We start from the raw sequence: 19,629 nt of genomic DNA, 5'->3' as shown, positions 1-19,629 counted from the left end.
GTGTATGTGTAGAAGTTTCTGGTTCAGGGTGTTACTACCAGGGTGGTAGAGTGGTGCCTTTCCTGACAGGAAGTTATGGTAAAAGTGATATTACAAAATTAGGTGTTGACTCATTCCCTGAAGAACACTTAATACTGTTTTGCCATTGATCATCAGCAAAGCAGAGTACATGCATCGACAAGAATGACTGACTGAAGGCCGATCAAATGGTAAGACCTGTGAGCTTTCAAGTATTGAACATTCATACATGTGTGAATTCATACTGTGTATTAACACTCATATGCAATGAGGAAAAAAAAAATCTTTTTATTTCAGATGTCTCAAGAATCAGTTTATATTAGACAAAGTCTGCATCACAGGGTGCTGATAGCTGCACTGATTGTATTAACCCAAGGTAGGTCTGCATAATACTACAGACACCAAACTCTTTGCTACACCAGTTCGCTTATGTCTCATCATCAATATGACTGATCTTAGACCTGAGCAGCGGAGGAGGCGCACAGGCATGGACCTACAACTACAGCGTTGCTCCAAACAGGAGATGGCATGAGGCACGCCAGTGGTGCCAGCAGCACTTCACAGACATGGTGACAGTCCACAGCCAGGAGGAGAATGACTTCATCAACAATCTGCTGCCATTTAACCCAAAATATTACTGGATAGGAGTTCGCAAAGTGGATGGAGAGTGGACCTGGGACGGAACTGATAAGAACGTGCCAGAGGACGTTCAGAATTGGGCGCCAGGGGAGCCAGATAACATACATGGTCAGGACTGTGTGGAGATTTACATCAAGAGGGAAAAAGACACAGCCAAGTGGAACAATGAGAAATGCCGCAATAAGAAGGGAACTGCCTGCTACTCTAGTAAGCCACTCTTTTGTTTGATGGACACGTTTACTGACTGCTGTAGACTTCTTATAGCATGATCTCTTTCTGTATGTATGTAGACTCTTGCACTCAGGATTCTTGCAGTGCCCATGCAGACTGTGTGGAGACTGTAGGGAACTTTACCTGCCTGTGCCATCCTGGTTTCACTGGGCCACGCTGTGAAGAGGGTGAGCCAACATTGTCATAATACTGAAACCAGCCACAGCCTCTTTCTGTGGTGAGCTAAATAATATATATTTCTTTCCTTCTCAGCAATCGCATGCAAACCCTTGCTGGATCCAGAACGAGGTTCTCACTACTGTTTCCATCCCTATGGGTCCAATCGTTTCAACTCTTCCTGCCGTTTCCACTGTGAACTTGGCTTTCGCTTGGTAGGCGTGCCGCAACTGTTTTGCCAAACCAGTGGATATTGGAGCCACCCTGTTCCTCTGTGTCAAGGTATGGCCGACAATGTCAGAAAAATAACTGTTATTTCAGGTGTCAAAGTTACAAGGAAAATAATTTTTACTGCCTATTGTAGTTGAACAGTGTCCCGCTCTGAACCACACCAACATCAGTGGAGGTAGCATGAACTGTACCCACCCCATCACATCATACAGCTACAACTCCACCTGTGAGGTCAGGTGTGATGAAGGCTATGAGCTCAGTGGAGAGGCCCAGATACGCTGTGACCACACTGGCCAGTGGACAGCCAGTGTCCCAGTTTGTACAGGTAAAGTGAGTGTCTTTGCCTTTAAATAGTAAAAAAAAAAATTAATTAAATAAAAAACAGCACATTATGTTTTAACATTTAGTTTAACCTGATCAAAAGTAATTTAAAAATCAAAAATTTAATAATCAAATGTTCACTTCAGCTCTTTTCTGTGAAGCCCTATCTGAAAATTAATTGTGAAATACTTCCTTTTTTTGTATTGCTTGACCCCTGTTAATAGATTGACTGCCACTGTATGGTTACATCCTGTCCAGACTATAAAGCAGACGAGAGGCAGGTCATGCCTGTCATCACTTTACTTCACACTCATTTATGTCTGCATCTGCCAAACAATATTGTGATTTAATGTGGATAGTTGCTGTTTTCCTCAACTGTAAATTATGTCAGCGTGATTATTCACACCACTACCTCATGCCTATGCCATGAAGTCGCAGTACACAGTGGTTCAAACGGATATATTTCATTTAGATGTTTATTTCCATTGAGTGAGCTCTGTGTGATATCTATATCCCACCACAGTAAAAAAGTGCCCCGCCATTTTCTTTCCTGTTACGGGCAAAATGACATGTGTGGACGCCGTGGAGCCATTCTCCTTTGGCTCGCTGTGTAACTTCACCTGCCAGGAAGGCTACCACCTCACCGGCGACCACACGCTCACCTGTCTGGCTTCAGGACAATGGAGCAGAGCTCAGCCTACATGCACAGGTGGGTCATAGAATTTGTGTGTGATTTTTATGACTACAGAGCTTTCATGGCTCCCTGAATGCATCACAAGCCTCCTGAAAAACATCAAAAAGTGTTTCTTCTTCCCTAGTGGTACAGTGCACCAGTCTACAGGCTCCACCCCATGCCTCTGTGCAATGCCAAGGCCCTTTAGGAGTGCACAGCTATGGCTCAATATGCTCTGTGCAATGTGAAGAGGGATTTGATCTGCTTGGCACAAACATGACAAAATGTTCTCCACAAGGAAACTGGAGTCACACACTTCCTGTCTGCCAGGGTATGACTACAGATGACTAAGGATGAAGTATTATCAGAATAAATACTGCACATTCTGTTCCAATTGCTCCTCCAGGGGAAGAACATCTTTATGCTAAAATTAGACTGTCAATTCATTTTATTTATTTATTTATGTAATGTGGTGTAATCGGTCTTTCCTTCTCTGTTGTTCTTAAAGCCAAAAAGTGCACTCCCTTAGATCTCCCTCATGGCTCCCTCTCCTGCTCTGGCCCTAATGGTTTCTTCAGTTTTGGTTCTCGGTGCACGGCAACCTGTGACGAGGGTTTTCTCCTGAATGGGACGGCCACTGCTGAGTGCACTTCTCTGGGCACATGGAGTGCAGACATAACGCATTGCTTGGGTAAGAAAAATGCTAAATGTCTGCATCCTGACCTGTTAATTGTGATCGACTTGTTGCTCATCAGCTTGTAATTTAATGGTTTAGAGCACTTTAGCACATTAAACTAAAATATCTTGTTGGACTCTCGCTCTCTCTGTCTCCCTCCAGCTAAAAGATGTCCAACTCTTAACTCTCCTACCTACGGCTCCTTATTTTGCTCTGATCCCCACGGAGAGTTCAGTTTTGGTTCTCAGTGCACGTCATCCTGCGAGGAGGGCTTTCTCCTGAATGGTACAGCTTACACGGAGTGCACCTCTGTGGGCACATGGAGTGCAGATATCCCACGTTGCTTGGGTAAAAAAAAAAGAACAATCTATAAAAATAATGTGTGTATTATTATTTGCTGATTAGAAAACAACAAAGGACGTCTTAATTGAGTTTGTTTATATGGCTCTTTACTCAGTCATTGTGTCTATTTCTCTGTCCTCAGTAAAGAGATGTCCCAATCTCAGTTCTACCCCGCATGGCTCTTTTTTCTGCTCTAATCCCCATGGGGAGTTCAGTTTTGCTTCTCGGTGCACCTCAACCTGTGAGGAGGGTTTTGTCCTAAATGGAACCGCTGACACTGACTGCACTTTTCTTGGCACGTGGAGCAGAGACATCCCACGTTGTCTAGGTAAAAAAAAAAAGAAAATATCAAAATTAACTGATTGCAATAAGCATAATGTAAGACCTTGTAATTTCATGGTTTAGATGGCATTCTAGTACCACTTTATCTCATAGAGCTTTATCTTGTTTATCTCTCCTTGTTTTTTTGTTCCAGCAAAGAGATGTGCCACTCTGAGCTCTCCCCCTCATGGCTCTTTATCTTGCTCTGATCCCCATGGAACCTTCAGTTTTGGTTCTCGGTGCACGTCAAAATGTGAGGAGGGCTTTCTGCTAAATGGAACAGCTGACACAGAGTGCACCTCTGTGGGCGTGTGGAGCACAGACATCCCACATTGTTTTGGTAAAAAAAAAGAAAAGAACTTCATGTTTCAGATCATTATTGTACATATTTACCAAGTGAAGTGTTTAAATATATCAGTCCCTCTCTGTCTCTGTTCCTCTCTAGCCAAGAGATGTCCCGCTCTCAAACCTCCTTCCCGTGGCTCTTTTTTCTGCTCTCATCCTCATGGAGAATTCAGTTTTGGTTCTCAGTGCACGACGACCTGTGAGGAAGGTTTTGTCCTGAATGGCACTGCTGACACTGAGTGCACCTCCCTGGGCACCTGGAGCAGAGAAATAACCCCCTGTCTGGGTAATACATCAGAATCTGAACACTGCTCCTGGCAGATATTCCCCCTGCTGGGCATACAGTACAGTGTTGTACACATATGTCTGTATTTATGTATTCATGACTGCATTTACTTGTATCAGAAACAACAGAAATATGTCATTAACTTACCATAATGTGGAATCAGTGTAGGAAATATCCTCTTCTTTTCTACTCACTTTCAGACAGTGAGGTTTGTCAACATAATTTGTGTTCAATTTTATCCACAGCACGTTCATGCCCCCTGTTGGCTAAACCTCCACAACATGGGAGGATGAACTGCAGCCATCCATACTCCCCTTTCAGCTACAACTCCCACTGTGACTTTGAATGCCATGAGGGTTTCTGGCTGAGAGGAACACCAACTATAACATGCAACAACTCAGGCCACTGGAGTCAGGATCTGCCCACCTGCCAGCGTGAGCATTACCTTAAATGTACCAGTTTTGTTTCGCTCCTATTGTGTTCAAACAGTTCTAATATTTTTTCTGTCCTTTCCAGCGGTACAGTGCGACACCATCCGCAATTTGTCTTTACCCCTGTCTATGAACTGCTCCCACCCTCTGGGGAATTTCAGCTTTGGCTCTCAGTGTCTTTTTACCTGTGAAGATGGATTCTTCCTGAATGGTACTGACTCCCTGCTTTGCTCCTCTGCTGGGTTTTGGAGTGACAGTCTGCCTAGCTGCATAGGTAAATCAGTTTTTTGTATTAAAACTTGTTAACTCTTGCAAGAAATTGCAGTATTTTCTGAGATAGTGTTTTAACAGTGTTTGTCATTTGAGAATGGTGGTGGTTATTTATTAAATGAAGGATTGATAAACATCTTAAACACACACAAAAAATAATAATGACAAGAAATATGCAGTTAAAGACGGAAAAGTTAAAGATTTGTACTCATTGGAATTTTTTGTGTATTTTTGTGTGTGTGTTACAGGGGAAGGTATGCCTGTGGGAGCTGCCATGTTGATGAATAGTGGAGTCGGGGTAATTATTGTTGTTCTGCCACTTGTCCTGATAGGACTGGTTTTGTTGCTGCTTTTGAAGTTGAAGTTGATTAAGTTTAAGAGAAGAGGTGAGGCCCACTGTAATGTTGCTGTACAGTTTCACACATACACATGCAGCACGTTGTGATACACAAATTTTGTCCCTGATCCTTCCCTCTGATCTTTGCAGAACACACAATCATGACTGAGGTGCCATCCTGGGAAGAACGAGAGAATCCAGCATTTGAGTTTTAATTTCTTTTTCTTTATTGAGTTTCTTTTCTTTTCTTTTCTTTTTTTTTTGCATATTGGAACTTAATGCTTGCTGTTATGAAGCTCGGTAGTCTTTGTTTGATATTGCCAAAAGATTCCAGTTGCATTACAGCTTCACATTAATTGTGATATTAATTTCCACTCAGACATTTTTTAAAATTAAAAAAGCTTTGCCTTTTGTTTTTCTTAAAGAGCCCACAACCATGCATGGCAGACGTACAGTAAAGTTTGTGTGCAGCTTTTGCTTTGTTTCCTGCTTGCACATCCCTTAAATTGTCTTGTCACTTAAATGATCAATAAATTATAACCATCCTTGCATTATTGCTATATTTATTTATTTATCTGTTTTTTGTCTCACTCCTGCACATTAAGCATTTGATTGGTGCTGAAGACTCTCAGCAATGTCCTGCGTGATGTGATACAGTATGAGAGATCCTGCCGTCGTTCTGGTTACCCACATTTGACCTCCTCCATATGAACTAATACTGCGTGGGGTCAGTCGGGGAAGTGGCAGAGAACCTCTGAGATTGCCAAACTGCCATAAAGTGTCAATTTAGCACATTTAGTGTCCAGAAAGCTCCTGTCACTGAGTGGTGAGGAGGTGATCTATTATCAGTCTCAGCTCAATGTGTCACACTGGGCACTGATCCAGCATTGAGGTGAAATTTACTACCCCCACAGTAAATACAGAATATTTAACTCTCTTGAACTGAGACTCACATGGCATTATATATAAGGGATGGTATATATTTTGCATTACAAATTTAATGTGAATTAATGTGTGAATTAGTGTGAATTAATTGTCTAATTTAAGCATGAAATCAATGGCTGTGTTTACTGTATAGAATTTTCCTGCTGTATTTGTGCCAATAATGCCCCCACACTATAAACATGTGCTGCAAATGGCCGATGGAGCATCTTCAGCAAAGCGTGTGCATCTGTCTTGGCGCTGCAACAGCGTGAAGCCAATTATAGCGGTTAAAAGACAGAGGGTTTGTGGCCTATGGCTGGCATGGAGGGTGCAATAAATAACCGAACTGTTGACAGGAAACTGTTTGGCTACGGTCAGAATAATAATGAGGTTATTGCTACCCGCTGCGAGCGTATGATCACGGTTTGATTATTTTTCTCATCCCACCCACTGCTGCTGGCAGCCATATATATATGTGCCAACTGTGCACAGACTCGCAAACAAGAAGGGAAAAGGCCCTGCAGGTGACCACGTTGGCTTCTTTCCCTGATATTTAAGTCTGGCTTTTCTCCCTTCGTCTAAAGATACAAGGAAATGCATTATGATACTTCAGTCCCTACAACAAAGAGTGTTGTTCCTCGTAACACATGAGCATGAACACGTGCACATGCCAGCAGACACTTAGAGCAGATACAGACACAGATACAAAGAACGACTCAAAGAAACACACACTGTATACTCTCTGCTGCACACTTCCTTAGCTCTGGTTGGCAGCAGCATGCCATGGTGACAGACAGTTAGATTGTTCCTGACCATTGACTTGCGCTCTCTGCTCTGCAAGGTCTGATTTCATAGTGGGAAATATGAGATGGATCCAGGAGAGGGTTCACGGCTGGGGCAAGGAGGCACTCCATACAGTGGGGCTTCATATCTCTGTGTCACCCTGGGCATTCTCCCCTGACACAGCTTTCAGCCCCTCCGTTGTCTGGACCCCCCCCTCCACCCCCCAACTCTCTGGGTTTTCTCAACCTCTCTCCACAGGATTGGTGCATTCCACCTGGGCACAGTGCCTGGGTGGTCCCCCCCCCCCCACTCCCCACCCGCTTTTTGACTGGAGGAAGGAAAAGGCAGAAAAATGCAGCGAGCGCCTTTGACCGTGAGGAGCACAATGTGAGCGTTGATGATGGCGGCGTGGATGTGATGCTTACCTGCCACTGACCCATGCTGCTGTCATAGCCCAGCATTTTACAATCTGATGATCCACCCAACGGCTGGGGGTATGGGTGGGGGGAGAAGATGCCTCGCTGACCTGTCACCTAGATTGGACTGATAAGCACTGAGGATGGACTGACCTGGCTCTAACCCTTAGCATGAATGGCCCATCTCTATACTTACAGATCAGTCTGTGCTTTATACTTACTGTGACACACACTTGATATTGAATATTCACTGTATTGTAACGTTATTTATTTGTCATTGTTGATTCGTTCAAGATGAACATCATACACACATTGTGAGAATAAATACAAATACACACGCAAATAGCTATTTACATTAGTAGATGCAGTTATAATCTCATAATCTAACATTCAAACATAGTGAGAGAGGTCCGACAGTATCATGCATACACAGGAGACTTTAGAGAGCCTGTGTTGTACAGTGGGATTGCAAAGCATAAGAGGCAGTAGAGTAATTATGTTTATATGGAGGCGCACATGGTATATCCACCCTCTAATAGCCTGACAGTCACTGATTTACAGTGCATGGTATCACAGTGTACCCGCGTCCCATCTGCAGTATTTCTACGCCCACTTCCTCAACTACCTTGTGCATTGTCCAGAGAGATAAATGCCAAGATCAGAGAGCGACGTGAAGTGAGGGAGATGGACCATTCCTTACTGAGTCCGGTCATCACTCTCAGGAGGTGAAGTAAGAGTCCTGCATGGAGTAGAGACGGTCAATAGGAGTGAGTAGGGAGGAATCACCCAAGGAGAGGCAGTCGCTGTCAGTGACATGACAAAGAGGGTCTCTGTCCATGTCACCATACAGGCCCTTAAAGCCTAAAAAAAAGACAGGCAACATTGCTTTGTCAGTAACTTCAGTGTAGTCTTCTCTGGATCTGGAAAGAGTTTGAAAAAATATCCCTGGAGATGTCATCAGGGTTATTTTTGGCCTGGGCTTGAAACTCATAATTTTTAACAGAAAGACTGTAAACTGGAGATGTGGGATTTGAAAGAACTGAGTATTTTAGAAGCAGCAAGTGGTAGGTGAAGGCTCTAACCAAAGCATTAACTGCATTGTGGGAAATGTAGGATGTGGTGTTATTGGAATTTGACTCATACTTAAAGAGTTTACTGTTTACTTCAAGTTAGAATATAATTTGGAGGAGCTGTAAAGGACTTTTAGATTAATTTGAACTGTACAAGGGACAACTGACAATTTCATAAAATCCAATACAGAAGCCCTGCAATAAGAACTGTCTTTGTTAAGTTTTATAATGTCCAATTTTTGTTGCAGCTGTGTTAAGAAGGTTTTGATTTGGATCATTTTTGTGATTTTGTTATATTAGGTTACATCATATTTCAGGTGTGGTTTTTGTACAATCCCAGTACAGTTGGAACAGTTGGAAAGTCTTTTGAAAATAGAGGTTCATGCAAATAGAAATTTTCTGCTATTACACAATTAAAAAAAAAAAAAAAAAGCAATATAAGCTAAATCTTAAATATGTTTGTAAAAATAAGGTAAAATTTTGCCCTCTGTCATAGCCATTTACATTAATATTTCAGCTGGCTTGAAAAAGAAAAGGTTATTCTACAGCATGAGGACAACGAGCAGTACCACAGGAAACACTGCTATAAATGCTAAAGGGATCCAAATTAAAAAATAAGATACATTTATTAAACAAAAAATCTCAGGACAAAAAGCTTAGAGCAATACTGTGAGCATGTAACTCTCTGACAGGTCTGACAGAAGCACTGAGGTCTTTACCATAGGGGTGCATGTGATCCCCTGGCATCTGAGGTGGGGTCAGGCCCTGTCTGAAGGGGTCCATGTCATAGTCCTGCTGCTCCAGTGTGGTGAGTCCCATCTGCTGCTGCTGCTGAATATGGGAATAAGAAGACCCCAGGCGCTCCATCTCAGAGGTCAAACCACCACGGGAGGGCGCTGTGGGGCACAGGAGACACACGGGAGATCTTGTTCACTGTTCCCAGTTTCTGACTTTTGCTGAGCTTTTGTGCAATGTGATAACAACCTTCAGGTTCCTGTAACTATTTACTTCTTTAGAGCTGATAAACCTCTGTGACTTTCAAAATGCATGCACGTGTCAGACTTCTGTCAGAGAAGCTGATACATCATAATATCCTGCCTCTGTAATATAGATTTTGTTGCATTTGTCTGTTACTTGAAAGACCTCCTTGCTCTTCTACAAAATATCAACATCTTGAACACAAAGTTTATTGCATATGTGTCTTTTTTTAACTTTAAATATCAATTCCCCATTGCTGAGAAGGAAAGGGTAGATCTGGTGTAACTTTCTCTCGACATACTCTGAGAAATACCATGAATAATTTGTGTGTATTAAAGCATTGTTAAAACATTTTTAAGCAGTATAGTACCTGTGTGCTGTGATGGCTGCTCATGCTGTTCCTGAGTCTGCTGCTGCTCGTGTTGCTGCTGCTGTCTCCGGGCCAGTTTCTTCATCTAAAAAACACGCGTCACCAGATGTTACAGCTAACTCTGCACACAGGTCTATTGTAAAATTCCCTCTCACTCCACAGCAACGGTCCCTCTGCCACCCAAGCATATGAGTGTGCTCACACAAAGTATTAACAGCGAGGTAAAGGACATCTTTCAGTGGAGGAGGGAAACCACACATGAGCCCACTTTGTGAGGAAATATGGGGTTTAATCTACAGCGATCTCGCAGTGAGATGTCATCAGTTTCCTGTATGAAGAGATAACCAGGCTGATTTCCACTCTGGCATACAAATACAGTGCAGAAAGAGTCCTTTTATTAGTAGTGCATATGAGTGTGTGTGTGTGTATGTGTGTGAGTGTGTGTGAGTGTGTACTTTGTATTACTTTGGCTCTTTGGTTCTGGAACCAGACCTGCACAACCCGGACACTCAAGCCAGTCTCTGCTGCCAAGGTCTCCCTTACCTTGGATTAAGATTCAGGGAGAAGGAGAAAGACAGAAAAGGAGGACAAAAAATAGGAAAATAGAAAGAGAGAGGAGGTCAGGTGAAGGTTGAAAAAAGTCAGTATCATTTCACCAGTCAGCCTCAAACAAGGAAGAGGAGATAAAACATTCATCTGTTACTGAAAATAACACTTTTTTACAGTCAAGTCAACTTTGTGAAGAATTCAGCAATGTAGTCATGGCTGTAGTATATTTATCCATGTTGAATAGCAATACAGTGGTTCTATATACAGTAGATGCCTAGCTCCATAGCGAGGAAGTCTTTCATTTCAGTTCTTTCAGAAAAGCTGAAACATGATACAATATTTTTAGTCCACATTCTGATGTAGATGGATATCTAATGCTGTAGTTGCAGGTAAGATTTATGGACCTCATCATTTAAAAAGATAAAACTACTATTATTCTTATTCAAATTAAAAAAGGACACCTCCTGTAAGGTTTCCCTGCTGTTCCATGCTAAACTCTGAGTCTACGTAATACACTCATTAAAAGCACGTAAGAACGTTGCAAGAAAACAACAGTATGATTTATATATCTTTAATGCATTTTATTTTAACAAAGGGAAACGGAGTAGAGGTATGGGACGAAACTGTGCTAAGGTTCCAAACATACTGGGTGGACAAAGGCTAAACACTTTACCTTTCGGCAAGGCTTGGATGAAACCTCAAAGGAAGCTTTAAAGGTCCGTCTCTGTTGAGTGGTCAAAATAGTGCGAGGTCTTTTTGGGCGTTTACTTTCCAGGTCCTCTGATCTAATTCGTCTGCCGCTAACTCTGCCAGATTCCTCCTCCTCTTCTTCTTCATCTTCACTTTTACCTGGTGGGTGAACGTAATTGAGGAAGGTGTTTATTTACCTACAAGCTGCCCACATAAAAAAATGACAATTTGACAGATACAAAGGACAAGTCATGTCAGCAATCTGAGATGATTAGTTTTTTTTTTTTTTCCCCAGTTTAACCACTTTCCCTCAATATGCAATATGCAATATGCAATCAGTTTGTGGTTTCCTACATTTCCCAGAATTGCCCACCAATCAGAAGGTCGGTGGTTCAATTCCCGGCTCCTCCAGTCCGCAGTGCTGAAGTATCCTTGGGCAAGATACTGAACCCCAAATTGCCTCCGATGTGTCATCGGTGTGTGAATGTGTGTGTATGTGTTAGAAAGCACTTATATATATAGAACCAGTGCTGTATGAATGTGTGTGAATGGGGTGAATGTGATCTGTAGTGTGAAACGGTCTGAGTGGTTGAAAAGACTTGAAAAGCGCTATATAAGTACAGTCCATTTACCTTTCAATGACAGTCATAATGTCCCTCAAAAACTTCCATTCTTAATAAGTAATATTCATAAATATTAAAAACAAAGGCGTTTTATCACTGAAAATTGTCTTTCTTATGACTCTAAGTTTCAATACTGGGTTAACTTTAGTTTTCTAACACAAGTTAAAATAAGGTTATTTTGACCCAGCATGCTATAAACTCAAGTTTTACCTTACAACTGCCAATGTATTGTTTTAATTGTACAAAACAATTTATATATACATATGCTACTTATACACATATCAGTAACAAATAGTGACATTAGATTAGAACAGGTCACTACCATAACATATTTTATTTAAGGTAAATAACCCAACATTGTTTTGGATGGTTTTCTACGTAGTATTGCATTGGTACTGAATCTGTTTTGACCCAGTGATTTGTAGTGTACACACAACACTGTACACATATGAAGCCTGTACCTGTGTCAGAAGAGGTTGGGCTGGCCAGACACTGGTGGTAGTCCTCTCTGGCACACAGTAGCTGTCCCTCCCTGAGGACGCAGCGATCTCCAGTCTGCAGGCGGCAGGAACAAACGCTGCAGGTGAAGCAACGCAGGTGGAACACAGTGGCCCCTGCACGCATCACCAGCTCTGCAGGAGAGACGGCCTCCGCACAGCGCCCACAACGCACTGCAAACAGACTGGAGAGAGGTAGAGAGAGGTTGGGGGTGTAACAAGGGAGGAAATAGAGAGAAACTGTGAGAGCTTAGTAAATAACAGAGAGCAATGCTTTTGTTTAGCTGACTAGAGCTGGAGTAAAGCTGAGACACTTGAGGACCCCTCACACCTCAGTAAGAGTGTACTCCATGAGAAAAAAAACAAAACAAAAAACGCTTGGTTGACTTGGGGAATGTTGCTGAGTCGAGCTGTCACTCAAAACCACTGCCAGCCTGACTTCTCCCCTCTCCTCCTCCTCCTCCTGCCCCAGCCGCTCAGACACATACCCTTAGCATGGCGGGTGTGCATCTTAGCGCCTGGCAACCAGGACTGGTGGGCTTAGCCTCAGAGACTGTTGCCGTGGCTCCGGCTGCCGTGTCCGAGGCTGTGCTCCTGGGGAGGCAGGAGAAAAGCTCTCGGCAGGCCATGGCTCCAGGCAGAGGGGGGGAATCAGATCTCCCGGTGGGAGAGGCTGAGCCGCTGGTCCCAGGAATTATCTGCGGAATTATCCCTAAGTCTGCTTAACCACAGAGGGACAAAGACAGAGCCAGCCCCCAAGCAGCAGGACCATTGTCCGCTGGCTGGCACCGCAGCATTTTGGGTCTGTCACGCAGGATGATGCGTCATCATTCTGGGGCTGGCGTTTGTCTCCAGACCTGACTGGGTCACCAGACCAGTCAGCACAGAGGCATGAGAAAGTGACAGCTTTTTTTTGTTGTTTTCACATAAAAATACTGAATGTGGCCCATAAGGAGAGCCTAAATATATCACTGATTCAAGATTTTTTTCCTGGCACTGTGTATTTAAAAAGATGGAGTATCAGAGGTTAGTGTAACATAGAAATATATAATGATGTGAAGTTAATACTGATCCATGCAAATCCCCAAATAACAAAGTGATTAGTATATTATTAGTATTTATCTTATATTGGCCACCTATCTGGTGCTCTTCAGATATAATGAACCACAGCTATAGTGGAAAAAACTTGCAGTTGCTGTTAATGTTAATGATTTAAAATGAAAGTAGAAAGTAGAAAAAGAATAGCTTTGACATAAAAATGAACAGAAACACAGATATTAACAAAATAATAATAATAATAATGTTACCTTTCAAGTAAAATAAATAATGCATTTGACTTTCTTTTGAACGTATCTAAAATGGAAATTTAGCATTATATCAACAAGACAACAAAAACTCAGGTTGAACATAAAGCAAAACACCCAGGTTGAGACATCCCTGTCAAAAGCTCTGGAGCTACAACATCCTAAAGCCAAACATTGCTGGGACCTCTTACTGTTGCTGTGGGGTCGCTAGGGAAACGGCAAAGCCCATTCCCAGAAGCTCAGGAGGGTCAGTCGGGGCTGCTTGACCCATCCGAGCCGTCTGCCCCACGGCCTCAGTGGTATGCGCTTTAATATGGCCGACATACTGTCTGTGGTATGTGCATTCCTGTGACAACACAAGAAGCAATGAAATATTTTCAAAGGAAGCGTGGCAGAAGAAACGCTCGGAATGTTTCTGGGTCTCTATGATGTAGCAAAGTGCTTGATTTAATGTCTCAGTATGATGCTAATGCTGGATGTCAGAAGAAGAGGCTATGGGAATTAATGTTGTGAGATCATTCATGTTTCGAGAATCGCTTTTCCATTATACAGCATGTCCAGTTCATCTTATTATCCCCCAGTACTCTTAAGCGTTGTTAATGCAAAGGTAAGAGTACCTCCAATACTTATGGAGCAGCTCAAGGTGTTTAATATTTCAGAGTTTCCGCTGACATGATTGGCCCAGAGGCCCTGCCAGGAGAGCGGGAACACTCAGTCACGCTGGATTTAGACACGGCAATTAGTGACAAGATCATTACAGAGAAATAAGTCAGCAAAAAGCTGCGCTCCTCCACACTGACACAGCCTGGGTAGGTCATTCTTGAGGTAGATGCACTGTATAATAAGATGAGTGTTTAGCAGAAATACACACGGACACACACACACATTTACTCAGAACCCTCCTCTCTCATTGTTCCTGTCTTGACTTCAGTGCTGACCTTTGGCAGTCGGGCAAATAGACTGCTGGTCTGCTGGACAAGCAGAGAGACAGATCCTGTTTCTGGATCAGGTTAACCTGGATCCTTTGCCGAACACACACACCAACAGAGGCTGTGTATCAGATACAGATCTGCGGGTCAAGTGCACCCCGCTGATCTGACGACCCATCTGCAGTCCAGCGCACCTGTCCACTGAACCGCTTAGCTGATCTAAATCAACTGACAATCTAACCAACCTAAACAGCACGTTGTCAGACAGGAATTTGCATACTGCTTCATTAAATTACAGTACTGTCTGATGTTTTGTATGCATTGTGTGTAGCACTGCCACACGTCAGGATAACAAGCTAGAACAACTATTAAAAGACAAATGTATTAATTTACTGAGATTGGCCAATAAAAAATGAATTCATCCAACCACCAATTAACTTGTCATTAATGAGTTAAAATAAAAGAATTCATACCAATAATTGATATACATATGTTTTCAAACTACTGAAACACATCCTGAAAAAAATACTCTACATTAATAGCACTGATGCAACTTGCTTGCGTGAATACATCTGTACTGGATAACAACATCATTTAAACCTATAACATTTATACAGGTACAGCATTTGGGTTGTTGCTATGAAATCCTGTTTTCTAAAAAACATGCATCCATTACCTCATAAAACTACACATCCTAAAAAGACCAAAAACACTTCACAGACCGCTTCAGTGTCCCAGTGTGAGTAGCTGTCACATGTTTTTTTTTCTTCTTTTTTTTATCTCTGCAATTTCACCATTTTTGTTGTCCACTGAATGTAATTTTTGTAATTTTTTTGCTTTATATTTGTCACTGTTGATCTTGTTTATTCGATGTTTTTAATTATACTTGATCAAATCTGAGTTTTTTTGAATACTGGAAAGATTTTGGTTTAGCTTTAACTTTTTACTGCTTCTTTCCTGCCATGTCCTTATCTTCTTTTTTTCCATGAACCTTTTACATGCTCTGGCAAAAATGTACATGAATGGATTATTGTTGTCTTTTGCGTCCACAAAGAGGCCAAACCTGGTGGTCCGGCAGGCACTGATTTAACACATGAGCAAAGATTCAGAAAATACAGATTTAATGTGTTGAGGGGTGCCATAACCTCATATAGGATTGCAGGCTGGTGGGTTTGGGGGGGAGGGGGGGGGGTGGTGGTGGAGATGTGAGACCTCAGAGGTGGAGCTTTTGGCACCAGGCCTCCTGCTAATTGGTCAGGTCAGATATCTCACGGTCGGCTGGGCGTTGTCCCATCGCTCGACACAGGGGCTGCTGTGAGCAGAGCTTTCCAGATGCCACGGCGCATAACGCCAGGGCTCATGGAGCGCACTGTCCCCCAAAATAAGTTCACACCATCCTCACCATCTCTCTTGCAGGGACGCACCAGACCTTCTGACATATGGCTCTACTCTCCTAATTACCTTGCAGTCCTCTGCACTTTGGCCAAGTGCTATTACCTCCACTGATCACGCTTTCAACACTTTGAATTGTGTGGTCTTACAAGAATTCTCTCTGATTTCGATTTATCCATTGAGATGCCAGTTAAACGTTTATATAAGGGCTTGATCGTCATTGAAAAATGACGGATTTGAGCTGTTCCTGCTGACAAAAACTGTACTTGCAAAGGCACGTACAGTGTCATTTTAAGTGACTGGGAACATGATGGTGGGGTGTATTTTGGACCAGCAGCTGCACTGCAACATTTCTTGCTTGGCAGAACTGCTGTCACTAAATTGTTCAGAAATAATGTGAGCTGCTGCTTTTTAGATTGTACAGCTTTTGTCTTGGCTCTTGTTTAGGTGAGAGCATGTTTGTGGAGGAAGAATGAGGGGGATGAGGTGACGGGCAGATACGAGGGAGTCGGGCAGTGGGTGATGCCGGGAGTTTTGGGGCGACAGTGGGGGGACTACCTCGTCGATGAGACCATATGTTGTCCCCAGCTTGCAGTTGCCACGCCAATGGGCCTCAAAATTTTAACACATTTTGACAATGTGTCAGTTGAGCTCTACCCCTGGTTGTGTGCTGTATGTGTGTGTGTGTGTGTGTGTGTGTGTTGTGTGTGGTGTGACTGTGTTGTGTGTGAAGGTGTGACTGTGTTGTGTTTGTGTGTGTGTGTGTGTGTGTGTGTGTGTGTGGATGTACAGTATGCAATAGTGTTCTCACATTCCAGCTCCCTTGCCACCCTTTCCTCCTACAGTCACCTTGTTCTTAGCAAACTGTGCCAAGTTCCCTTGAAGTCAACTTACACCATACACACACTTACACAGCTACACAAACACACATATAACTCTATTCTACTTACTACTATTCTTTTGCCATGAACTACAAACATTGACCCATGAGTACAGTATGCAACATAAAGGAGGAATAGATATGTTTAAGTTACTATAAAGAGAAATCACTTGTTTCCAAACTCTCTCTCTCTCTCTCTCTCTCTCTCTCTCTCTCTCACACACACACACACATTCTTAGTCAAGGTCAGACATGGACAAGGGCTCTGTTGTGAAAATTGCCTTAATATCACACAATTATTTCTGGACAGGACGCCAAGAAATAAAATACAATGAATAATACAAAGCAAACAACAAACAGCCTGTGAACAAAATTAAAAGTACATTAAAAGCATCTCTATTGCTATTATATATATATTTCATATTACATGAATTATACATGGTAGTCCATACCATAGGAAAAACATCTAATGGTGGCAGGTCCTGGTAGCATATTTGCAACAAATGAGCCAAAGCAGGAACTGCATGATAACAGGACCGAGGAACAACAATTGTTTAAAAAAAAAAAAAAAAAATAAATAGAATTAAATAAAATTAAAAAATTAGATAAGAAATAGGGTGCAGCTAAAATGTGATTATTTTAGCACATCACATATATTTTACCTGAAATTTTAATCACAAACCGTTGAAACTCACACGTGTGTGTGTGTGTGTGTATATATATATATGTACGTATATATATATATATATATATACATATAGCTATACCAGGCTATATGTCATTGACACGGTCACATGACTTTTGTAGCCCATAAAAACACATTCCTTTGCATTTTTTGTCACCTAAATTAATTGTGAGTCATTTCTGAGAAAATGACATTACAGATTTGGGCAGCCTGGAAAATCTCGTTACATTCACCTGGATGAAGCTTAAAATGACCGAGTTGAAAAGTAATATGTGCGTGATGAGGTGTTTTGTGATTTCATCTGTAACCCCACGAGAAACCAAACGTTAATAGAGAATTGGAGATAAGCACTCACTCAGCATAGTCCCGTTTGCAGTAAAGTTTGTGGTCCCGCAGAAAGCAGGAGTTCTGCAGCGCGTCCCCGCAAGCCGCGCACCGCACACACCTCTCATGCCAGAGGCCGTCAGTGACTCTGAGCAGGAATCTGTCTCTGATCAGTCGGTGGCATCCGGCACACACTGCCCTCTGATCCATATCTGCAATGATGGGAAATCCTTTCATTAGAGCATTTTTTCTTCCAATCAGCAGGATGCGGCTGAAATATTGGCTATAATTTGGGCTGTGCAAGGTAAACTGAAGTAGCAAAGTTTGATGAAGGGTCATCAAAACGCGGCTTTACCTCTATAAGATGTTAAAAAAGCCATTAAATTACCAGCCTTTTCATTAAAATGTGAATGTTACGTAATGAGATGTCAACTGTTTTGACCGTTGTTAAAACTAAAAGATTAAGACGGTTTGATGGCCGTGTGCGTAAAATAATGCTAAAAATAAAACAGGATACCTCGGTTAAATGAATGGTGAAAAATGTAATTTTTTAAAAAGCCAAGTCTTACTAACTAATCATACCTAAATAATTATATTATCAAAGTTTACCCTCTTAAGGATAATCCCCTGCAGTCCTGCAGGAAACGTTGTGATTTTGAAGGGAAAACTGAAGGGAAATAAATATCTAAAAATAAAATAAAATCAAGCCCAAGAAACCCCTACCTGTAAAATGCGAGCCTCCTGATAGTAATAAAGTGTTTTAGATATTATCTCCCAGTTCTTCTCAGAGCATCTCCGGCGCTCAAAGTCCTGCTGCAACTTGCTGCTGCCGAGACTCAGAGAGCAGCGCATCAAAGTTTCTACTCGGAGCCTCCGACGACCTCGCTGAGTCCAGAGTTATTGACTATTTAGGCTATCTATCAATTATCCTATTAGGAGTGAACGGGAAGGAGAGAGAGAGTGAGAGTGAGAGAGAGAGAGACTTCCTCCACGTGCAGGTGCAGGTTACCTCTCTCTCCCCCTCCCTCTGTCACTCTCTCTGTGTCTGTCTCTGTCTCTCTCTCACTCTCTCTCTCCTCCCACGCTGAATGCCAGAGTTACCAGAGACGCACATTTAAGGATTTTTTTCCTTTCCATTAGAAACCAATGATAGTGTCAAAGAAGTGGAGGGCAGGTTAAAAGGTCATACTTTTGTACTTTAAATGGATACAAATTCCGATTTTCAGATAGATAGATAGATAGATAGATAGATAGATAGATAGATAGATAAAAACTTGCTACAGACTGATCTTTACATCTGCTCCATCTTTGTTTAATAGTGTGCTTCTGTTCCTGGAATGAATCAAGACATGCATTCTCAAAAGCTCAGATATGCCTGTTTTGGTAGATAGATCTTTCTTTGCAGAAAAATACAGGCTATTCTGTAGAGCCCAACTCTTAATAGATGTTTGAGGCCCAAAGAATATTTATTGATAGACAACAATATGTCACTTGCTAACATTAACAAATATTTTTTTGTCAGCATTGTCCCTGTGGTGATAACTGAATATCAGCCAGTATATTGGCCCAGCTGTCAGTCAGGTTCCATTATATTCCATGTTATGTTTTCTTCCTTTTACATTTTTTATTCACATCATTACCTTTTCTACCAGTCTTTACAATATTACGGGTCTGTGTGCAGTCTCTGATTTTGAGGCCTGCAGACAGAGTCCTGAAACTCTGATAGACTGGAATCTGAGTTTGTGTGTATAATCCAGGTGTTACCCCTCTTGTGGGGACCTATATCAGTAACATTATAAGGACCTGTGTTCCTTATGGGGACAAAACACAAGTCCCTATAAAGTAAATCATAAAATTTTAAGGATGAGGGCATGTTTCAAGGTTAAGGTAGGAGTTAGGCAAGTAGTAGTTATGATTAAGATTAGAATAAGTCCCCAG

At 42.1% G+C, this 19,629-nt stretch overlaps 2 protein-coding genes across 2 annotated transcripts; one reads left to right on the top strand and one right to left on the bottom strand.

Annotated features, from left to right (window-relative positions):
- The first annotated feature begins 76 nt into the window (after positions 1 to 76).
- selp (selectin P) lies at positions 77 to 5,828 on the top strand. The gene is made up of 17 exons (XM_018667458.2): positions 77 to 209; positions 316 to 394; positions 478 to 864; positions 948 to 1,055; positions 1,141 to 1,326; positions 1,409 to 1,600; positions 2,120 to 2,305; positions 2,415 to 2,600; positions 2,778 to 2,960; positions 3,108 to 3,293; positions 3,430 to 3,615; positions 3,763 to 3,948; positions 4,054 to 4,239; positions 4,485 to 4,673; positions 4,756 to 4,944; positions 5,189 to 5,326; positions 5,428 to 5,828. Exons 1-17 carry the CDS (start codon positions 207 to 209, stop codon positions 5,490 to 5,492), a joined length of 2,835 nt encoding a protein of 944 aa, XP_018522974.1. The 5' UTR covers positions 77 to 206; the 3' UTR covers positions 5,493 to 5,828.
- Positions 5,829 to 7,336: 1,508 nt separating this feature from the next.
- Positions 7,337 to 17,901, bottom strand: lmx1a (LIM homeobox transcription factor 1, alpha). Its single transcript, XM_018667416.2, has 7 exons — positions 17,723 to 17,901; positions 12,142 to 12,362; positions 11,041 to 11,216; positions 10,284 to 10,361; positions 9,819 to 9,903; positions 9,190 to 9,366; positions 7,337 to 8,261 (listed from the first exon to the last, which is right to left on the bottom strand). The coding sequence occupies exons 1-7, from the start codon at positions 17,899 to 17,901 to the stop codon at positions 8,119 to 8,121; spliced, it is 1,059 nt and encodes a 352-aa protein (XP_018522932.1). The 3' UTR covers positions 7,337 to 8,118.
- Positions 17,902 to 19,629: the final 1,728 nt, after the last annotated feature.

The sequence above is a fragment of the Lates calcarifer genome, linkage group LG17, assembly GCF_001640805.2.
Source record: "Lates calcarifer isolate ASB-BC8 linkage group LG17, TLL_Latcal_v3, whole genome shotgun sequence".
Taxonomy (NCBI): domain Eukaryota; kingdom Metazoa; phylum Chordata; class Actinopteri; family Centropomidae; genus Lates; species Lates calcarifer.
This window is presented reverse-complemented; position numbering and strand designations above follow the sequence as displayed.